Below are 14,526 nucleotides of genomic sequence, written 5' to 3'. Positions count from 1 at the left end.
CAAGAGCTTTGAATCACAGGCAGTTTGTTGCACTTTTGGAGGAAAATGAGACTGAACATCGTGACATAGGCTACCACACAGCTGTCAGGTGGCTCATCCTGGGCAAAATGCTAAAAGTGTATGGGACCTGAGAGAAGAGATTCAAGATTTCTGTGTGAAGAAAGGGAATGGCACTCCACAGCTTTCAGATGCAGACTGGATTGCAGACCTTGGTTTTGCTGTTATGTAACTGCACTTATGAATGAACTAAATGTGAAACTGCAGTGAAAGGGCCTTTTTGTGCATGAAATGTACAACTTGGTGAAGGCTTTTAGGAGAAAGTTGCAGCTTCTCTCAAGCCAAATGGAGGACAACATTCTCACCCACTTGCCAACACTGAAGGAAGCCGCACCTTCAGCTGATCACCTCCACAGGTACTCACTATGTTAGAAGCACTGCATGGTGAATTTTCAAGGCAATTTCAAGACTTTAAAATGGTTGAGAGTGAAATGCACATGATTTTTTCCTCATTTACATGCAATGTGGAGAATGCACCTAGTGATGTTCAGCTTGAACTCATTGACCTGTCGTCTGACACACTTCTGGCAGAGTACTTTAGGTCAGTCTCATTGCTTGATTTTTATTCTCCCTCAAAGAGGAGAACTTTCAACACATGAGGAGGCATGCTCAGAAGATTCTAGTCCTCTTTAGATCTACCTATATATACGAACAGACATTCTCAGTGATGAAGTTCAACAAATCCAAATCCCGATCCTCTATCACTGATGATCACTCTCAGCTGTCCTTCGCATATCCACCTCAGACATTCAGTGCACTTGTTCAAGCCCAAAATAGACTGGAGTTTTCTCACTAAACAAGTAAAATGAGCTGAAAAACATCAAAGTACTTATTGTTTTTTGTATAGAGTTGTTTGTTGTTTGTAATACTGAACAATAATGAAACAACTTTTTCCCTTTGTAGAAGAGTCTCGGGCCAAATGGCATTATTCCAGAATAAGAGTTTCAGTGCAAAACTATATAATTTAGTACTTTTTAAAATGGGAGAAAATTAATACTGAGCAGAATTATGTTCACCCTATTGTTGGTCCAGCCCTCCAACACAACTCAGGTTTCTCATGTGGCCCCTTGGAAGAATTAATTGCCCACACCTGTTCTAGATGGTAGTGGTTGTAGGTTTGGAAGATGTTGTCTGAGGATCTTTGGTTAATTTGTGTAGGGTACCTTGTAGACAGTACACATTTCTGTGACTGAGCATCAGTGGTGGAGGGAGTAGATGCTTGTGGATGCAATGCCATTCAAGCAGCTGCTTTGTCCTGGATGGTGTTGAGCTTCTTGGGGCTGCACTCATCCAGGGTAAGTGGGGAGTATTCCATTACATTCCTGACTTGTTTAAAAATCACACACCAGGTCATAGTCCAACAGGTTTATTTAGAAGCACTAGTTTTCGGAGGGCTGTTCCTTCACCAGGACAATCACCTGATGAAGGAGCAGCGCTCCGAAAGCTAGTGCTTCTAATTAAACCTGTTGGACTATAACCTGGTGTTATGTGATTTTTAACTGTGTACACCCCAGTCCAACACCGGCATCTCCAAATCATGACTCCTGACTTGTGCCTTGTAGATAATGGACAGGCTTTGGGAAGACAGGAGGTGAGTTACTCGCTACAATATTCTGAGCCTCGAACCTACTCTTGTAGCCATTGTGTTTATGTGGTGAGTCCAGTTGAACCATAATATTATCCCTAATCAAAACCTCCACTGCCCCTTCCTCTCCTGCCCACCTTTCCATCCTTCCTGCAGGATCTATTCCCCAGAACATTATGTTGCCAGTCCTGTCCATCCCTCAGCCACGCTTCTGTATTAGTTATGGTATCCCAGTTCCATGTTCCTAATGATGCCCTGACTTCATAGATAGATAGATAGAACAATACAGCACAGAACAGGCCCTTTGGCCCACGATGTTGTGCCGAACATTTGTCCGAGCTTAAGCATCCATTCATGTACCTATTCAATTGCCGCTTAAAGGTCACCAAAGATTCTGACTCTACCATTCCCACAGGCAGCGCATTCCATGCCCCCACCAGTCTCTGGGTAAAGAACCTACCCCTGACATCTCCCCTATACCTTCCACCCTTCACCTTAAATGTATGTCCCCTTGTAACACTCTGGTTTAGCCGGGGAAAAGGTTTCTGACTGTCTACTCTATCTATTCCTCTGATCATCTTATAAACCTCTATCAAGTCACCCCTCATCCTTCGCCGTTCCAATGAGAAAAGGCCTAGCACTCTCAACCTATCCTCGTACGACCTATTCTCCATTCCAGGCAACATCCTGGTAAATCTTCTCTGCACCCTCTCCAAAGCTTCCACATCTTTCCTAAAGTGAGGCGACCAGAACTGCACACAGTACAGCCCTCCCTCCTACACCAGCCTTGCAGCCATGTGTTCAACTGCACTCTCTCCCTATTCCTTGCCTCACTGTCATGTGGCACCGGCAACAACCCAGAGATGATGACTCTGTCTGTCCTAGCTTTTAGCTTCCAGCCTAACTCCCTGAGCTCTTGAATGATCTCCCCACCTCTCTTCCTACCTATGTCGTTGGTGCCAACGTGCACCACGACTTCTGGCTGCACACCCTCCCCCTTAAGGATTCTGAAGACACGGTCTGAGACGTCTCGGACCCTGGCACCCGGGAGGCAACAAACCATCCGAGAGTCTCGCCCATATCCACAGAACCGCCTGTCCGTCCCTCTAACTAGAGAGTCTCCTATAACTAGCGCTCTCCTCCTTTCCCCTTTCCCTTCTGAATCTCAGAGCCAGACCTCGCGCCACAGACCCGGTCACTGCAGCTTACCCCTGCTGGGCTGTCCCCCCCAACAGTATCCAAAGCGGTATACTTATTGTTCATCTACCTTATAGTCAGGCCTCATGCATTGAAAGAACTGCAGTTTAATTTATCAGTCCTACCTCATCCTCTGCCTTGCTCTTGCCTGCCCTGACTGTTTGACTTGTTCCTCTTCTCAACTGTACCGGCTCCAGGCTTATCCCTTTTCTCAGTATCTCTTTGGGTCCCACCCCTCCCCTTACTAGTTGAAATCCTCCTGAGTCACATGAACAAATCTTCCAATTCAAGTGCAAACCATCCTTCTTATACAGGTTACTTCTACCCCAGAAGAGATTCGGATGATCCACAAATGTGAATTCTTGCCCCCTGCATGAGCTCCCCCTATTCCTATTTTCACTAGCATGTTCCACCGGGCGTAACCCAGATATCACTACCCTCGATGACCCATGTCATTGGTACCAATGTGTACAATACTTTGACTGGCCCAGGCTGGGTGCGACTTGTAGCGAATTGTTTCTTTTTTCCGGCCAGTGACAAGCAATGTTCGTATCTCTAGGTTTCTTTTTTTTCCTCCCTTACCCCCACACTACCACCTAACTGCAGTAGTGCTTACATTCTCCTAGCTAATTGGTTTATTTTTTCTTTTTCTACAAACACTGCCCTTCACCTCAAAGGGCAAGCACACCTGTTTTTTTTTTCTTATTAACCCCCACACTACCACCTAAGTGCGGTAGTGCTTATTTTCTCCTGTTTATATTATTTTATTAAACAAATTACAAAACAGTTTACAAAAAACATTAACAGCTGTACACAAGAGACAGCAATTTTACAAGGGAGAGGAGCAGCAAAGCTAGGCCCCAAACCCTACCGTTCAACCATTTTACAGGGAGAGGAGGACAAACCTCAAATCCCAGTTCCACATGTGACAAGACAGGGACAATGACATTTGTACATTAGACAATACCGTTACATACAAAAGTGCAGACAATACAGACCCCGCAAGCCCCCGCCCCTCCCACCTAGCTAATTGGTTTAAGCAAGTTTGATCAATCTGTAATTGGCTGTTAGAGGTGATGGACATTGCCTGATGTCACCTCCCACTATTTACTGACTGGCTCCTTAAGATGCCAGTTCTCCCTGAGTCCAGCCTCTTCATTAAGTCTTGTTATAATCACTTTATTAAGATACGGGGATAGTTTGAAATGTTCTTTAATAAAGAGTTAAAGAAAATGGGAGACCTTTGTGGCTGTATGCACTCTGAGATTCTGTGCACGGTGATGGCAGCATTATGGCCAAGCTTATAGATGAAATCGGGGGGGAAGGTAAATGGTGAGAATGCAAAGACTCTGCAGAGGGATATACACAAGTTCAATGAGTGGGCAAATGTGGTAGATGACATATAATGTGGGAAAATGTGAGGCTATTCACACTCTGGTAGGAATAATAGAGGAGCTAAATATTATATAAATGGAGAAAGACTGCAAATTGCTACAGCACAGAGGGAATTGGGAGTCTTGTGCATAAATCTCACAAATTTAGCATTTAAGTTCTCTGGGAAATAGGGAAGTCAAATGGAATGTTGGAATTTATTTTGAAGAGGAAGTGAAGTGTAAAAATGGCGAGATATTGCTAAGACGAGACAAGGCACTAGTCAGACCACAGCTGCAATATTGTCAAGTTTTAAGACCCTTCTTTATGGAAATATACATTATCTTTAGAGGCAGGCCAGAGAAGATTGACCCTGGATATGGAAGGTCTGTCAATGAGGAGAGGTATAGTAGGTTGGAGCTGGCTCATTAGAGTTCCAAAGAACAAGAGGCGACTTTATTGAAACATACAAGGTTCTTAGGAGACTTGATAGGATTGATGTAATATTGTTTCCCTTTGTAGAAGAGTCTAGGGCCAAATGGCATTATTCCAGAATAAGAGTTGCCCATTTAATACTCACTCATAAGAGTCATAGAGTCATAGAGAGGTACAGCATGGAAACAGACCCTTCGACCCAATATCTGCCGACCAGATATCCCAACTCAATCTAGTCCCATTTGACAGCACTTCGCCTATATTCCTCCAAACCCTTCCCAATCATGTACCCATCCAGATGCCTTTTAAATGCTGTAATTGTACCAGCCTCCACCACTTCCTCTGGCAGCTCATTCCATACACATACCACTCTCTGTGTGGAAGCGTTGCCTCTTAGGTCCCTTTTTTGTCTTTTCTCTCTCGCTTTAAACCTATGCCCTCTAGTTCTGGACTCCCCTATCCCAGGGAAAAGACCTTGTTTGCCCCTCATGACTTTATAAACCTCTAGAAGGTCACCCCTCAGCCTCCGATGCTCCAAGTAAAACAGCCCTAGCCTATTCAGCCTCTCCCTGTAGTTCAAATCCTCCAACCCTGGCAGCATCCTTGTAAGTCTTTTCTGAACCCTTTCAAGTTTCACAACATAGTTTCCAATAGGAAGGAGGTCAGAATTGCACGCAATATTCCAAAAGTGGCCTAACCAATGTCCTGTACAGCCGTGACATGACCTCCCAATCCTGTACTCAATACTCTGACCAATGAAGGAAGGCATACCAAACGCCTTCTTCACTGTCCTACCTAACTGCGACCCCACTTTCAAGGATCTATGAACCTACACTCCAAGATCTCTTCGTTCAGCAACACTCCCCTGGACCTTACCATTAAGTATATAAGATTAGATTCCCTACAGTGTGAAAACAGCCCCTTCTGCCCAACTGACCCTCCAAAGAGTAACCCACCTAGACCCACTTCCCTCTGACTAATGCTCCTAACACTATGGGCAACTTAGCATGGCCAATTCACCTGACCTGCACAGTTTTGTGATTGTGGGAGGATACCGGAGCACCCGCAGGAAACTCACGCAGACACGTGGAGAATGTGCAAACTCCACACAGACAATCGCCCAAGGCTGGAATCAAACCTAGGACCCTGGTGCTGTGAGGCAGCAGTGCTAACCACTGAGCCACCGTGCCCCTCAAATAGTATAAGTTTAAGTACTAATCTGATTTGCTTTTCCAAAATGCAGCCCTCATACTTATCTAAATTAGACTCCACCCACCACTCCTCAACCCATTGGCCTATCTGATCAAAATCCCGTTGTGCTCTGGGGTAACCTTCTTCACTGTCCACTGTCCACCTTCAATTTTGGTGTCATCTGCAAACTTACTAACTATACCTCCAATGTTTATATCCAAATCATTTATATAAATGATGAAAAGCAGTGGACCCAGCACCAATCCCTGTGGCACTCCACTGGTCACAGGCCTCTGGTCTGAAAAGCAACCCTCCACCACCACCCACTGTCTTCTACCTTTGAGGCAGAGATGAGAAGTAATTCCTTATCTCTGAGGGTGACTCTGTGAACTAGTTTACTGCAGAGGGCTGTAAACAGTAAGGAACCAAGAGTTATGGGGGAAATGCAGGCAAGTGGAGTTATCACATCAGCCATGATCTCATTGAATGACAGAGCAAACCCGATGGGCTGAATGGCCCACTTCTACTCCAAAGTCTGTGGTCTAAATACAGAAGCACACAAAGGTTACTAATCTTTATAAATTGTATTACAGGGTATGTTGAAATCTAAAAGACTATCCAATACAAAATTAAACACATTGTTAACAAAGTACATGGGCACAGCTGCATTATGATTTCTTGACAAGGGCCAAACAGCTGGGAGTACAGCATCTCTGTCATTTTCAATGTTGGAATTCTGGATCTAAGCGACATGTAAATTAAACAGAGCCCTGTCATCCTCACAGCAGGAACTCTAATGCATTATTGTGTATTGTCATCACTCTGTTCACAATCCCATAGTGCATTTTGTTGTCATGTGAAGCTAAACAGTCACATGTTACAGTACCATGATCTGCACTGCAGTTGTAGTTATACTATAATATGAGATTGATCAATGAATATACTATAATTTTGAGCACTGCAAGGTCCAACAAATGATCAGATAATTCAGGCCGCTTACTGTCAGTCAATCTTCTTCAGCAGCACCTTTCAAACCCACAGTGTCTACGACAACCTTGTCAAACAACAAGGTCAGCAGGTTCATACTATCCACACCACTACTTGCAGGGGGCCTCTCTGAGTTCACCAGCCTAACCTAGTTAATTATCCCTGACAGTGTGGGTTATTTTAGTACTGACTGTCTAGACATGAGCACTCCTTCAGTACTGACTCTCTGACAGTGCAACACTCCCTCAGTACTGACCCTCCGACAGGACAGCACTCCCTCAGTACTGACCCTCTGACAGTGCTGCACTCCCTCAGTACTGATCCTCCGACAGGACAGCACTCCCTCAGTACTGACCCTTTGACAGTGCAACACTCCCTCAGTACTGACCCTCCGACAAGACAGCACTCCCTCAGTAATGACTGTCTGACGTGCAACACTCCCTCAGTACTGACCCTCCAACAGGACAGCACTCCCTCAGTAATGACCGTCTGACAGTGCAGCACTCCCTCAGTACTGACCCTCCATTGTGCAACACTCCCTCAGTACTAACCCTCTGACAGGACAGCACTCCCTCAGTACTGACCCTTTGACAGTGCAGCACTCCCTCAGTACTGACCCTCCATTGTGCAACACTCCCTCAGTACTAACCCTCTGACAGTGCTGCACTCCTTCAGTACTGACCCTCTGACAGTGCGACACTCCCTCCAGATGGCATTGAACTATCTGCTGTAATGCTGTGCGCCACTCTCTGGGATGGGATTTCAGAGTTTGCAACTCACTGGGTCAGAGGTTTCACCAACCCATGGTTAGGATTCAAACTCACCATATAATAGCCCGAGCTGTTGTTCAGTTTGGATGGATTCCCTGACCCGCTGGACGTGTTCAATGTTCTATGATCCATGGACAGCAGATGCTGGGATTGTACTGAAAACAAAATATATTTGGTGATCACATTAGCTCAGGCAGCATCCACGGAGAAAAAGCAGGTAATGCTTCAAGTCTAGATGACTCCTCAGAACTGAAGTGAATTTTGGAGGGGTCAGCATTTATGCAATAGTGGGTGGGGGATGTTGGAGTGCTGGTGGAGAAAGGGCATTGATTGTTCAGATTAAGTGGTCAGAATGTGAGAAGAGCAGAACAATGGTGTGTCTAACTGCCAGACTGGAAAGAGTAGAGACCCATTGGAGTGGGGGCGAGGAGAGAAGACAGAGAATGTGACAAGCCAAGCTAAAAGAAAGGGAATGAATGGGAGTGAGTTCAGAATTTGAAGGTGTTGAACTCCATATTGAGCCCAGAAGTTTGTAAAGTGCCAATTTGAAGATGAGATGTTGTTCTTCCAGTTTGTGCTGAGATTTGTTGGAACACTGCAGCATGCCAAGGACCGACAGGTGGACATGTCAGCAGAAAACTTTGTTAAAATGATCAGCTACAGGAAGGTTGGGGTGATGCTTGCACACAGACCAGAGATGTTCTGCAAAGTGGACAACCAGCCTGTGTTTGGTTTCTCCAAAGTAGAGTAGGCTACGTTGGGTGGAGCGAATAAAGTACATAAGATTGGAGGAGGTACAGGGGAAGTGCTACTTCACCTGGAAAGACAGTTTAGGCCCTTGGATGGTGAGCAGGGAGGAGGTGAAAGGGCAGGTGTCACAATTTCTGTGGTTATATGGGAAGGTGCCATGAGAGGGGCAGGGGGTGTGGTGCAGTGGTCAAGGAACAGACGAGGGTGTCCCAGAGGGAACGACCGCATGTAATGCAGGCAGTGGGAATGAGGTGAACATGTGTTTGATGGTGGTGTTCTGCTGGAGTTGTCTGAAATGGTAGAGAATGATCCTTTGAATGTGGAGGCTGGTGGGATGAGGGGGATGAGGAAAAGCGGAGATCGGGGGATCCAATCATGCTGTTGAGAGCGATGGGAAAGGGTGAGGGCAGAAGCATGTGATAGGTCAGATCCGTTTAGGGGCCCTGTCAATCACAGTGGGCTGGAAACCATGGCTCTGGAAGGAGGAAGCCATGTCAGCAGGGCTGTTTTGAATGATGGCATCATCTGAACAGATATGACATAATTCTTTGAAACTTGTATCACAGATAGACAGGCTGATTAAGAAGGTATTTCACATACTTGCCTTAATTGCTCAGATCTTTGAGTACAGGAGTTGGGATGTCATGTTGTGGCTGTACAGGATATTGGTGAGGCCCCTTCTGGAGTACTGTGTGTCGCCCTAATCACCCGGCTACAGAAAGGATATCATTAAACTGGAGAGGGTTCAGAAAAAATTTATCAGGATGTTGCCAGGAATGGAGGGTTTGAGATATAAAAATAGACTGGAAAGACTGGGACTACTTTCACTGGAGTATAGGAGGTTGAGGGGTAACTTTATTGAGGTTTATAAAATCATGAGGGGCATAGATAAGGTGACCAACAAGGATCTTTTGCCCATGGGTGGGGGAGTTCAAAACCTGGGGACATATATTTAAGGTGAGAGGAGGAAGATGTAAAAACGACCTGAGGGGTAAGGTTTTTGTACAGAGAGTGGTTCATGTGTAAAATTACCTACCAGAGAAAGATATTTGCATAAGTTCATGAATGGGAAACATTTGGAGGGATATGGGCCAAGTGCAGGCAGATGGGACTAGTTCAGTTTGGAAACATGGTTGGCGTGGACCGAATTGGTCTGTTTCTGTGCTGTGTGACGCGATGACGTTGCAGCGACTGTGAATGACTGAGTTAAGAATCAGTTATATTCATTGGTGAAACTGTCCCTTATTTATTCAGCTTTGTTATTTTGATGTTTCTCAGATGTCTTCCTCAGAGAAACCTGTTCTCATCAAACCCTCGCTGACTGAGGCGCAGGCTGTCGAGTTGGTCGAGCGGTTGTACGGTCTGAAGGTCTCCAGTGTCCAACCAATGCCCGGTTACGATGACCAGAACTTCCACATCCTGGTGTCTGAGAACCAGGTGACCAGAGATCACAGTCAGAGCTACATCCTCAAGGTGATGAATACTGGTGACAGTGAAGATGCTGATTTAATTGAAGCACAAACACGAGCCATGGTGTTTTTGAGTGAGAAAGGATTTCCTTCACCCACACCAATCCCAACCATTGATGGCAAGATTATGTCGTTGGAGACGATTGGTCAGTATCAGTTATTGGTGGCTGGGTTCAGCTTCCAATTGGCCAGGTCACAGACCCAATGTTTGAAATTTTCCTTTACATAAATGTACGCACTTCAAATAAGTCCTTGTCAATGATATAATTAATGAGAAATCAGTTTCTTTCATTCAATTTCTGACATGCAACACTAGTTAACAAAAATGCTGTGCTCTTATCTCTTACAGACTGTGGAGGACAATCGAAGGCCCACATGGTCCGGTTACTGACCTATCTCCCTGGACTTCCATTGTCTGAAATGCCTATAGGGCCTCAGATCTTGTACAAAGTTGGTCAAACCCTCGCACGAATGAATGAGGTGCTTGCAGTAAGTTGGGGTGTTTTGCCTCCACTGTTGTCTTTATAAAGGATTGTGAGGGAAGCTGTGACACAGATCAATCTGTTGGTGTTGTTTTGATCAATATTCCCTCCATTTGAAACAGATCAAAGCTGCTTTGAAACATTTTTAGCCTAACAGGAGAAAATCCATTATGAAAGGGTTCTGCAAAGATTTTCTTCTTTCGATATAGTCTATTTGAAATATCAAATCCATAGAGAGACTGACTTACCTACTTCTGCATCTGGGGATGTTTTAGTTGCAACAAATTTATGGAATGTTTTTATAAAAAAGACAGTAAATTTCCAAAAATTTTACACAAGGACCATTTCCTTCTGGTTCAGGGCCCTGATTGTTGATTACATCCTGAACCATGATAATAAGAAGGCCTTCATGTAAACTGCTTGAAACTGTCCTCCAATACAGAGAATGACAGAGGAAGAAAGGATCACCAATAGACAATGGCCCATTGGGAGACATTGGCAATGTGATCCAGTTCCTGATTGTCACTCATTAATGATACATGCGATAAAACACCAGGAGGGTTCATATCTTTATAGCAACCGTGGTTCGTTAAATCCCCATTACATGCTCTCCCTTCTCCCTCATTCTTACCTCATCCCATTCTTTCTTGCCCAATCCCCATGAAACTTCTCTCATTATTCCCATAGTTTCTCCATAATGTACTCCCAATCTTGCCCTTTCCCCTCAATGATGCCCACCCTCCCAGGCTGCACTCACCCTGAACTATCTCAGGCTCCAGTCAACATCTCACCAGAGCAGATTCAACTCAAAGCAGCACTAATCAAATAGCTGTTCCAGAAAAGTTAGCTCCCTTTTTGGAGGGGCTGGGAGTGCTGTGTGTTTTAAAGAGCATGTGAACAGACACAGCTTCGAATTTTAATCCAGACGGAGAAACCAGGAAACAGCCTGGAAATGGATCCTGGTCATCTTGGTGCTCCATTTGAGATACACAAAACAAATTGGTCTGGTATACATCATTCACAAATTTTCCTGGTTTTTGTTGTTGAGAGATCCCAGAGAGGGATTACGATCTGACAGCTTGCTGGATGTATTGGGTGGGAGAGGTAATAGATTTCTCTCATTGGCAGGAATTCCACCATCCTTTCCGGAAGAGTCTGCAGCGGCCGGATTTCCTCTGGAAGCTCTCAAACATTCACTTGCTGAACAAGTATCTTTATGCAGTGGGAGAGGGAAGGGATCGCCAAATTATAGAGCAAATTATTCAGCAATTCCAGGAAGAGATAATTCCAAATCTCTGCAAGTTGCGTCAAAGTAAGTGGTTATCCCTCTTAGTCCAGAAACTACAGGGTATGAACAGGTTTTGGCATAAAACCATTGGAATTAGTGTTCTTGAAATATTTTACTCTGTTAATGGTTCTATTGAGATGTCAGTTGTTGGTGTTCCATGTACCTGGAATCTTGACCGATTGAAACGGAGTGGAATCCGGGTCAATCTACAAATGTACAAGTTCACCTCTTCTTCCCTACATTCCCCTAAAACATAGGGTTTTTGTGACCTATGACCCAGTGTCCCATTGCAATCTCAGGAGTTAAAGTTCCAATACGTTTACAGCTGACCTACAGTGGCATTGCTCACAGTGAGGCAGGTCCTAGAGAATGTGACAGTGACTGTGTGACTGAGCAAGTCTGATACCGTAACAAGTAGGTGCGGTGTGACAAAATCATTAATACATCTGTAATGTTAGATTGTCATTGAAATCTTCTTGTCAGTGATGGATGATAAAACATTGCAATGTTTGATTCTTTCCCAGGCTTGAATCACGGAGACTTCAGTCACACCAACATTCTAGTCCAGCCTGTTCACCCCTCAGCTAACCACTCCAACCCAACTGAGCTGCAGCAGGAACTGGACATCTCTGGGTTACTGGACTTCAGTGACATGAATTATGGTTATTATGTCTTTGATGTGGCCATATCCATAATGTATCTGATGCTGGGGAGTAACGATCCCATTGGTGCAGGGGGCCATGTCCTCTCGGGCTTTGAAAGTGTGATCCCGTTACTTCCTGAGGAGCAAGATGCCATTTTTCTGCTGGTTCTTTGCAGGTTTTCTCAGTCACTGGTTATGGGGAGATACAATGCTCTGCTTTACCCTGAAAATGCAGAGTACCTTCTGAGCATTGGGAGAGCTGGCTGGAAGTGTCTCCACCAACTGTGGTCGCTGGGGAAAGAGGCAGTGGGGAAGATTTGGTTTGAGGCAGGCAAGTTCCAAAGCACTTGATGCAGACCCTGTTTCAGTGTAGTCCCAGGCTTCCAGGAGAACAAGGACATCTCGATGAAGAGGATTATTAGATTAGATTAGATTCCCTACAGTACGGAAACAAGCCCTTCAGCCCAACAAGTCCATACCAATCCTCCAAAGAGTAACCCAGCCAGACCCAGTCTCCTACCCTATATTTACCCCTGACTAATGCACCTAACACTATGGGCAATTTAGCATGACCAATTCACTTGACCTGCACATCTTTGGATTGAGGGAGGACACCGGAGCACCTGGAGGTAACCCACGCAGACACGAGGAGAATGTGGAAGCTCCACACAGACAGTTGCCCGAACTAGGAATCAAACCCGGGTCCCTGGTGCTGTGAGGCAGCAGTGCTAACCACTGAGCCACTGTGCCGCCCCCTACTGCTGGAACCTGGAATTGTATTAATGCTTTAAGCTTCTAATCATTAAGGTATACTAAACTTTGTTTTAACCGGTTCCTTATGTTTTAGTTTTGTTTTACTCATTTGTGGGACGTGGGTGTCACTGGCTGGGCCAGCATTAATTAACCGTCCCTCGTTACCCTTGAGAAGGTGGTGGTGAGCTGCCTTCTTGAACTGCTGCAGTCCACCTGCTGTGGGGCCGACCTACAATCCCATTGTGAATTGAATTCCAGGATTTTGACCCAGTGACAGTGAAGGAATGGCACTATATATTTCCAAGTCAGGATGGTAAGTGGATCGGTGGGGAATGTATAGATGGTATGTGCTGCCCTTGTTCTTCTCAATGGAAGCGGTCATGAGTTTGGAAAGTGCTGTCTGAGGATCTTTGGTAAATTTCTTGTGGATTGTATACACTGCTGCTACTGAGCATCAGTGGGTAGAGGGAGTGGGTGCTTCTGGGTGTAGTACCAACCAAGCCCATGAACCAGCACTCTCAATAAACCGGCAAGAATCATGTACCTCAAACCCTGTGAAGTTTACTGTATTATCATTATCTCAGAGCAGTCAGGTGAGGATGCTGTACATTTTATTTAATGCAAAGTTGCATTAATGTTTTAGTGATGTATGTTGTAAGTGTAACAGTGATGTGTATTCCCCATGCATTACATTTCTATTACTTCGTGTGTGTTGATTATGTGAATCCCATGGTCAACCGGAATATTTTATCAACCAGTACATTCCAGGTCCCGTAGGTGCCGGTTAATAAAAGGTTTACTGCATATTTTGTAAAAAAAAAGTTGTTACTGTGATGTGAATATTGTTGGCTGGCCCAGCATTTATTGCCTAAAAGAGTTACACAACAAATGTAAAAGTAATTAAGTAAGCTATCTGGATATGGAATACAGTTAAAACCATCTTAAAACCAGAGATTGAAATCCAGAGAAATAATACCTTTATATCAAACCTTAAGTTTGAGTTAACTGATTCTCCCAGTTTCTGTCTTGTGAACAGTGCAGTATTCCTATATGAATACTCACAAAGCTAAGAGCTTAGACTTTCTCAGCTTCTAATAGCTTGCAGATATCTAATCAAACACTCGTAATCTGGACATTGCACAAACTAAACATTTCTACTGAGGTAACCTATTCCCTTGATTGTTCTGAAAAGCCTCCTTCTCCGAGGGAGGCCAATATTTGCTTCAGACCCCAGTCAGGACTCCTCTGACCTGCCCCTAAAGAGTTTTATGCTGTGGAATTTCTAAACCAAGGATCAATCCTTGATGATTCTAAACTGAAGAAATTGTAATGGCCTTTAATATTTACTCCACCTGGCATAAATAATTTTCCATAACACACTAGGAGTTCACAATCACTTGCTTTCTAACACATCAGTGTTCTGGAAAGAATATTTTGACCTAGGTTTCTTTTTAAAATTCTATGATTATTCACCTTTCAACACAAGCTCACTGAAAGATAGGAGAGTGAAGAAGGCATTTGGTAGGCTTTCTTTTATTGGTCAGAGCA

General features: G+C 44.5%; 1 protein-coding gene across 4 annotated transcripts in view; it reads left to right on the top strand.

Annotated features, from left to right (window-relative positions):
* LOC122542457 (hydroxylysine kinase-like) overlaps positions 1–12,754 on the top strand; it is a 77,555-nt gene extending 64,801 nt beyond the window's left edge. For 2 of the 4 annotated variants that reach the window (XM_043680167.1, XM_043680166.1), the window contains exons 2-5: positions 9,622–9,958; positions 10,162–10,301; positions 11,423–11,606; positions 12,107–12,754. In XM_043680167.1, coding sequence (XP_043536102.1) covers positions 9,622–9,958; positions 10,162–10,301; positions 11,423–11,606; positions 12,107–12,576 — 1,131 coding nt within the window. In that variant the 3' untranslated portion in view covers positions 12,577–12,754. Of the gene's footprint in view, positions 1–386; positions 414–9,621; positions 9,959–10,161; positions 10,302–11,422; positions 11,607–12,106 lie in introns of those variants that run through there. The other 2 variants (XM_043680168.1, XM_043680170.1) reach the window with 2 other exon arrangements.
* The last annotated feature ends 1,772 nt before the right edge of the window (positions 12,755–14,526 follow it).

Source organism: Chiloscyllium plagiosum, chromosome 40 (assembly GCF_004010195.1).
Source record: "Chiloscyllium plagiosum isolate BGI_BamShark_2017 chromosome 40, ASM401019v2, whole genome shotgun sequence".
Lineage (NCBI taxonomy): Eukaryota > Metazoa > Chordata > Chondrichthyes > Orectolobiformes > Hemiscylliidae > Chiloscyllium > Chiloscyllium plagiosum.
The sequence above is the reverse complement of the archived record's forward strand: the minus strand, read 5'-3'. Positions and strand labels throughout refer to the sequence as shown.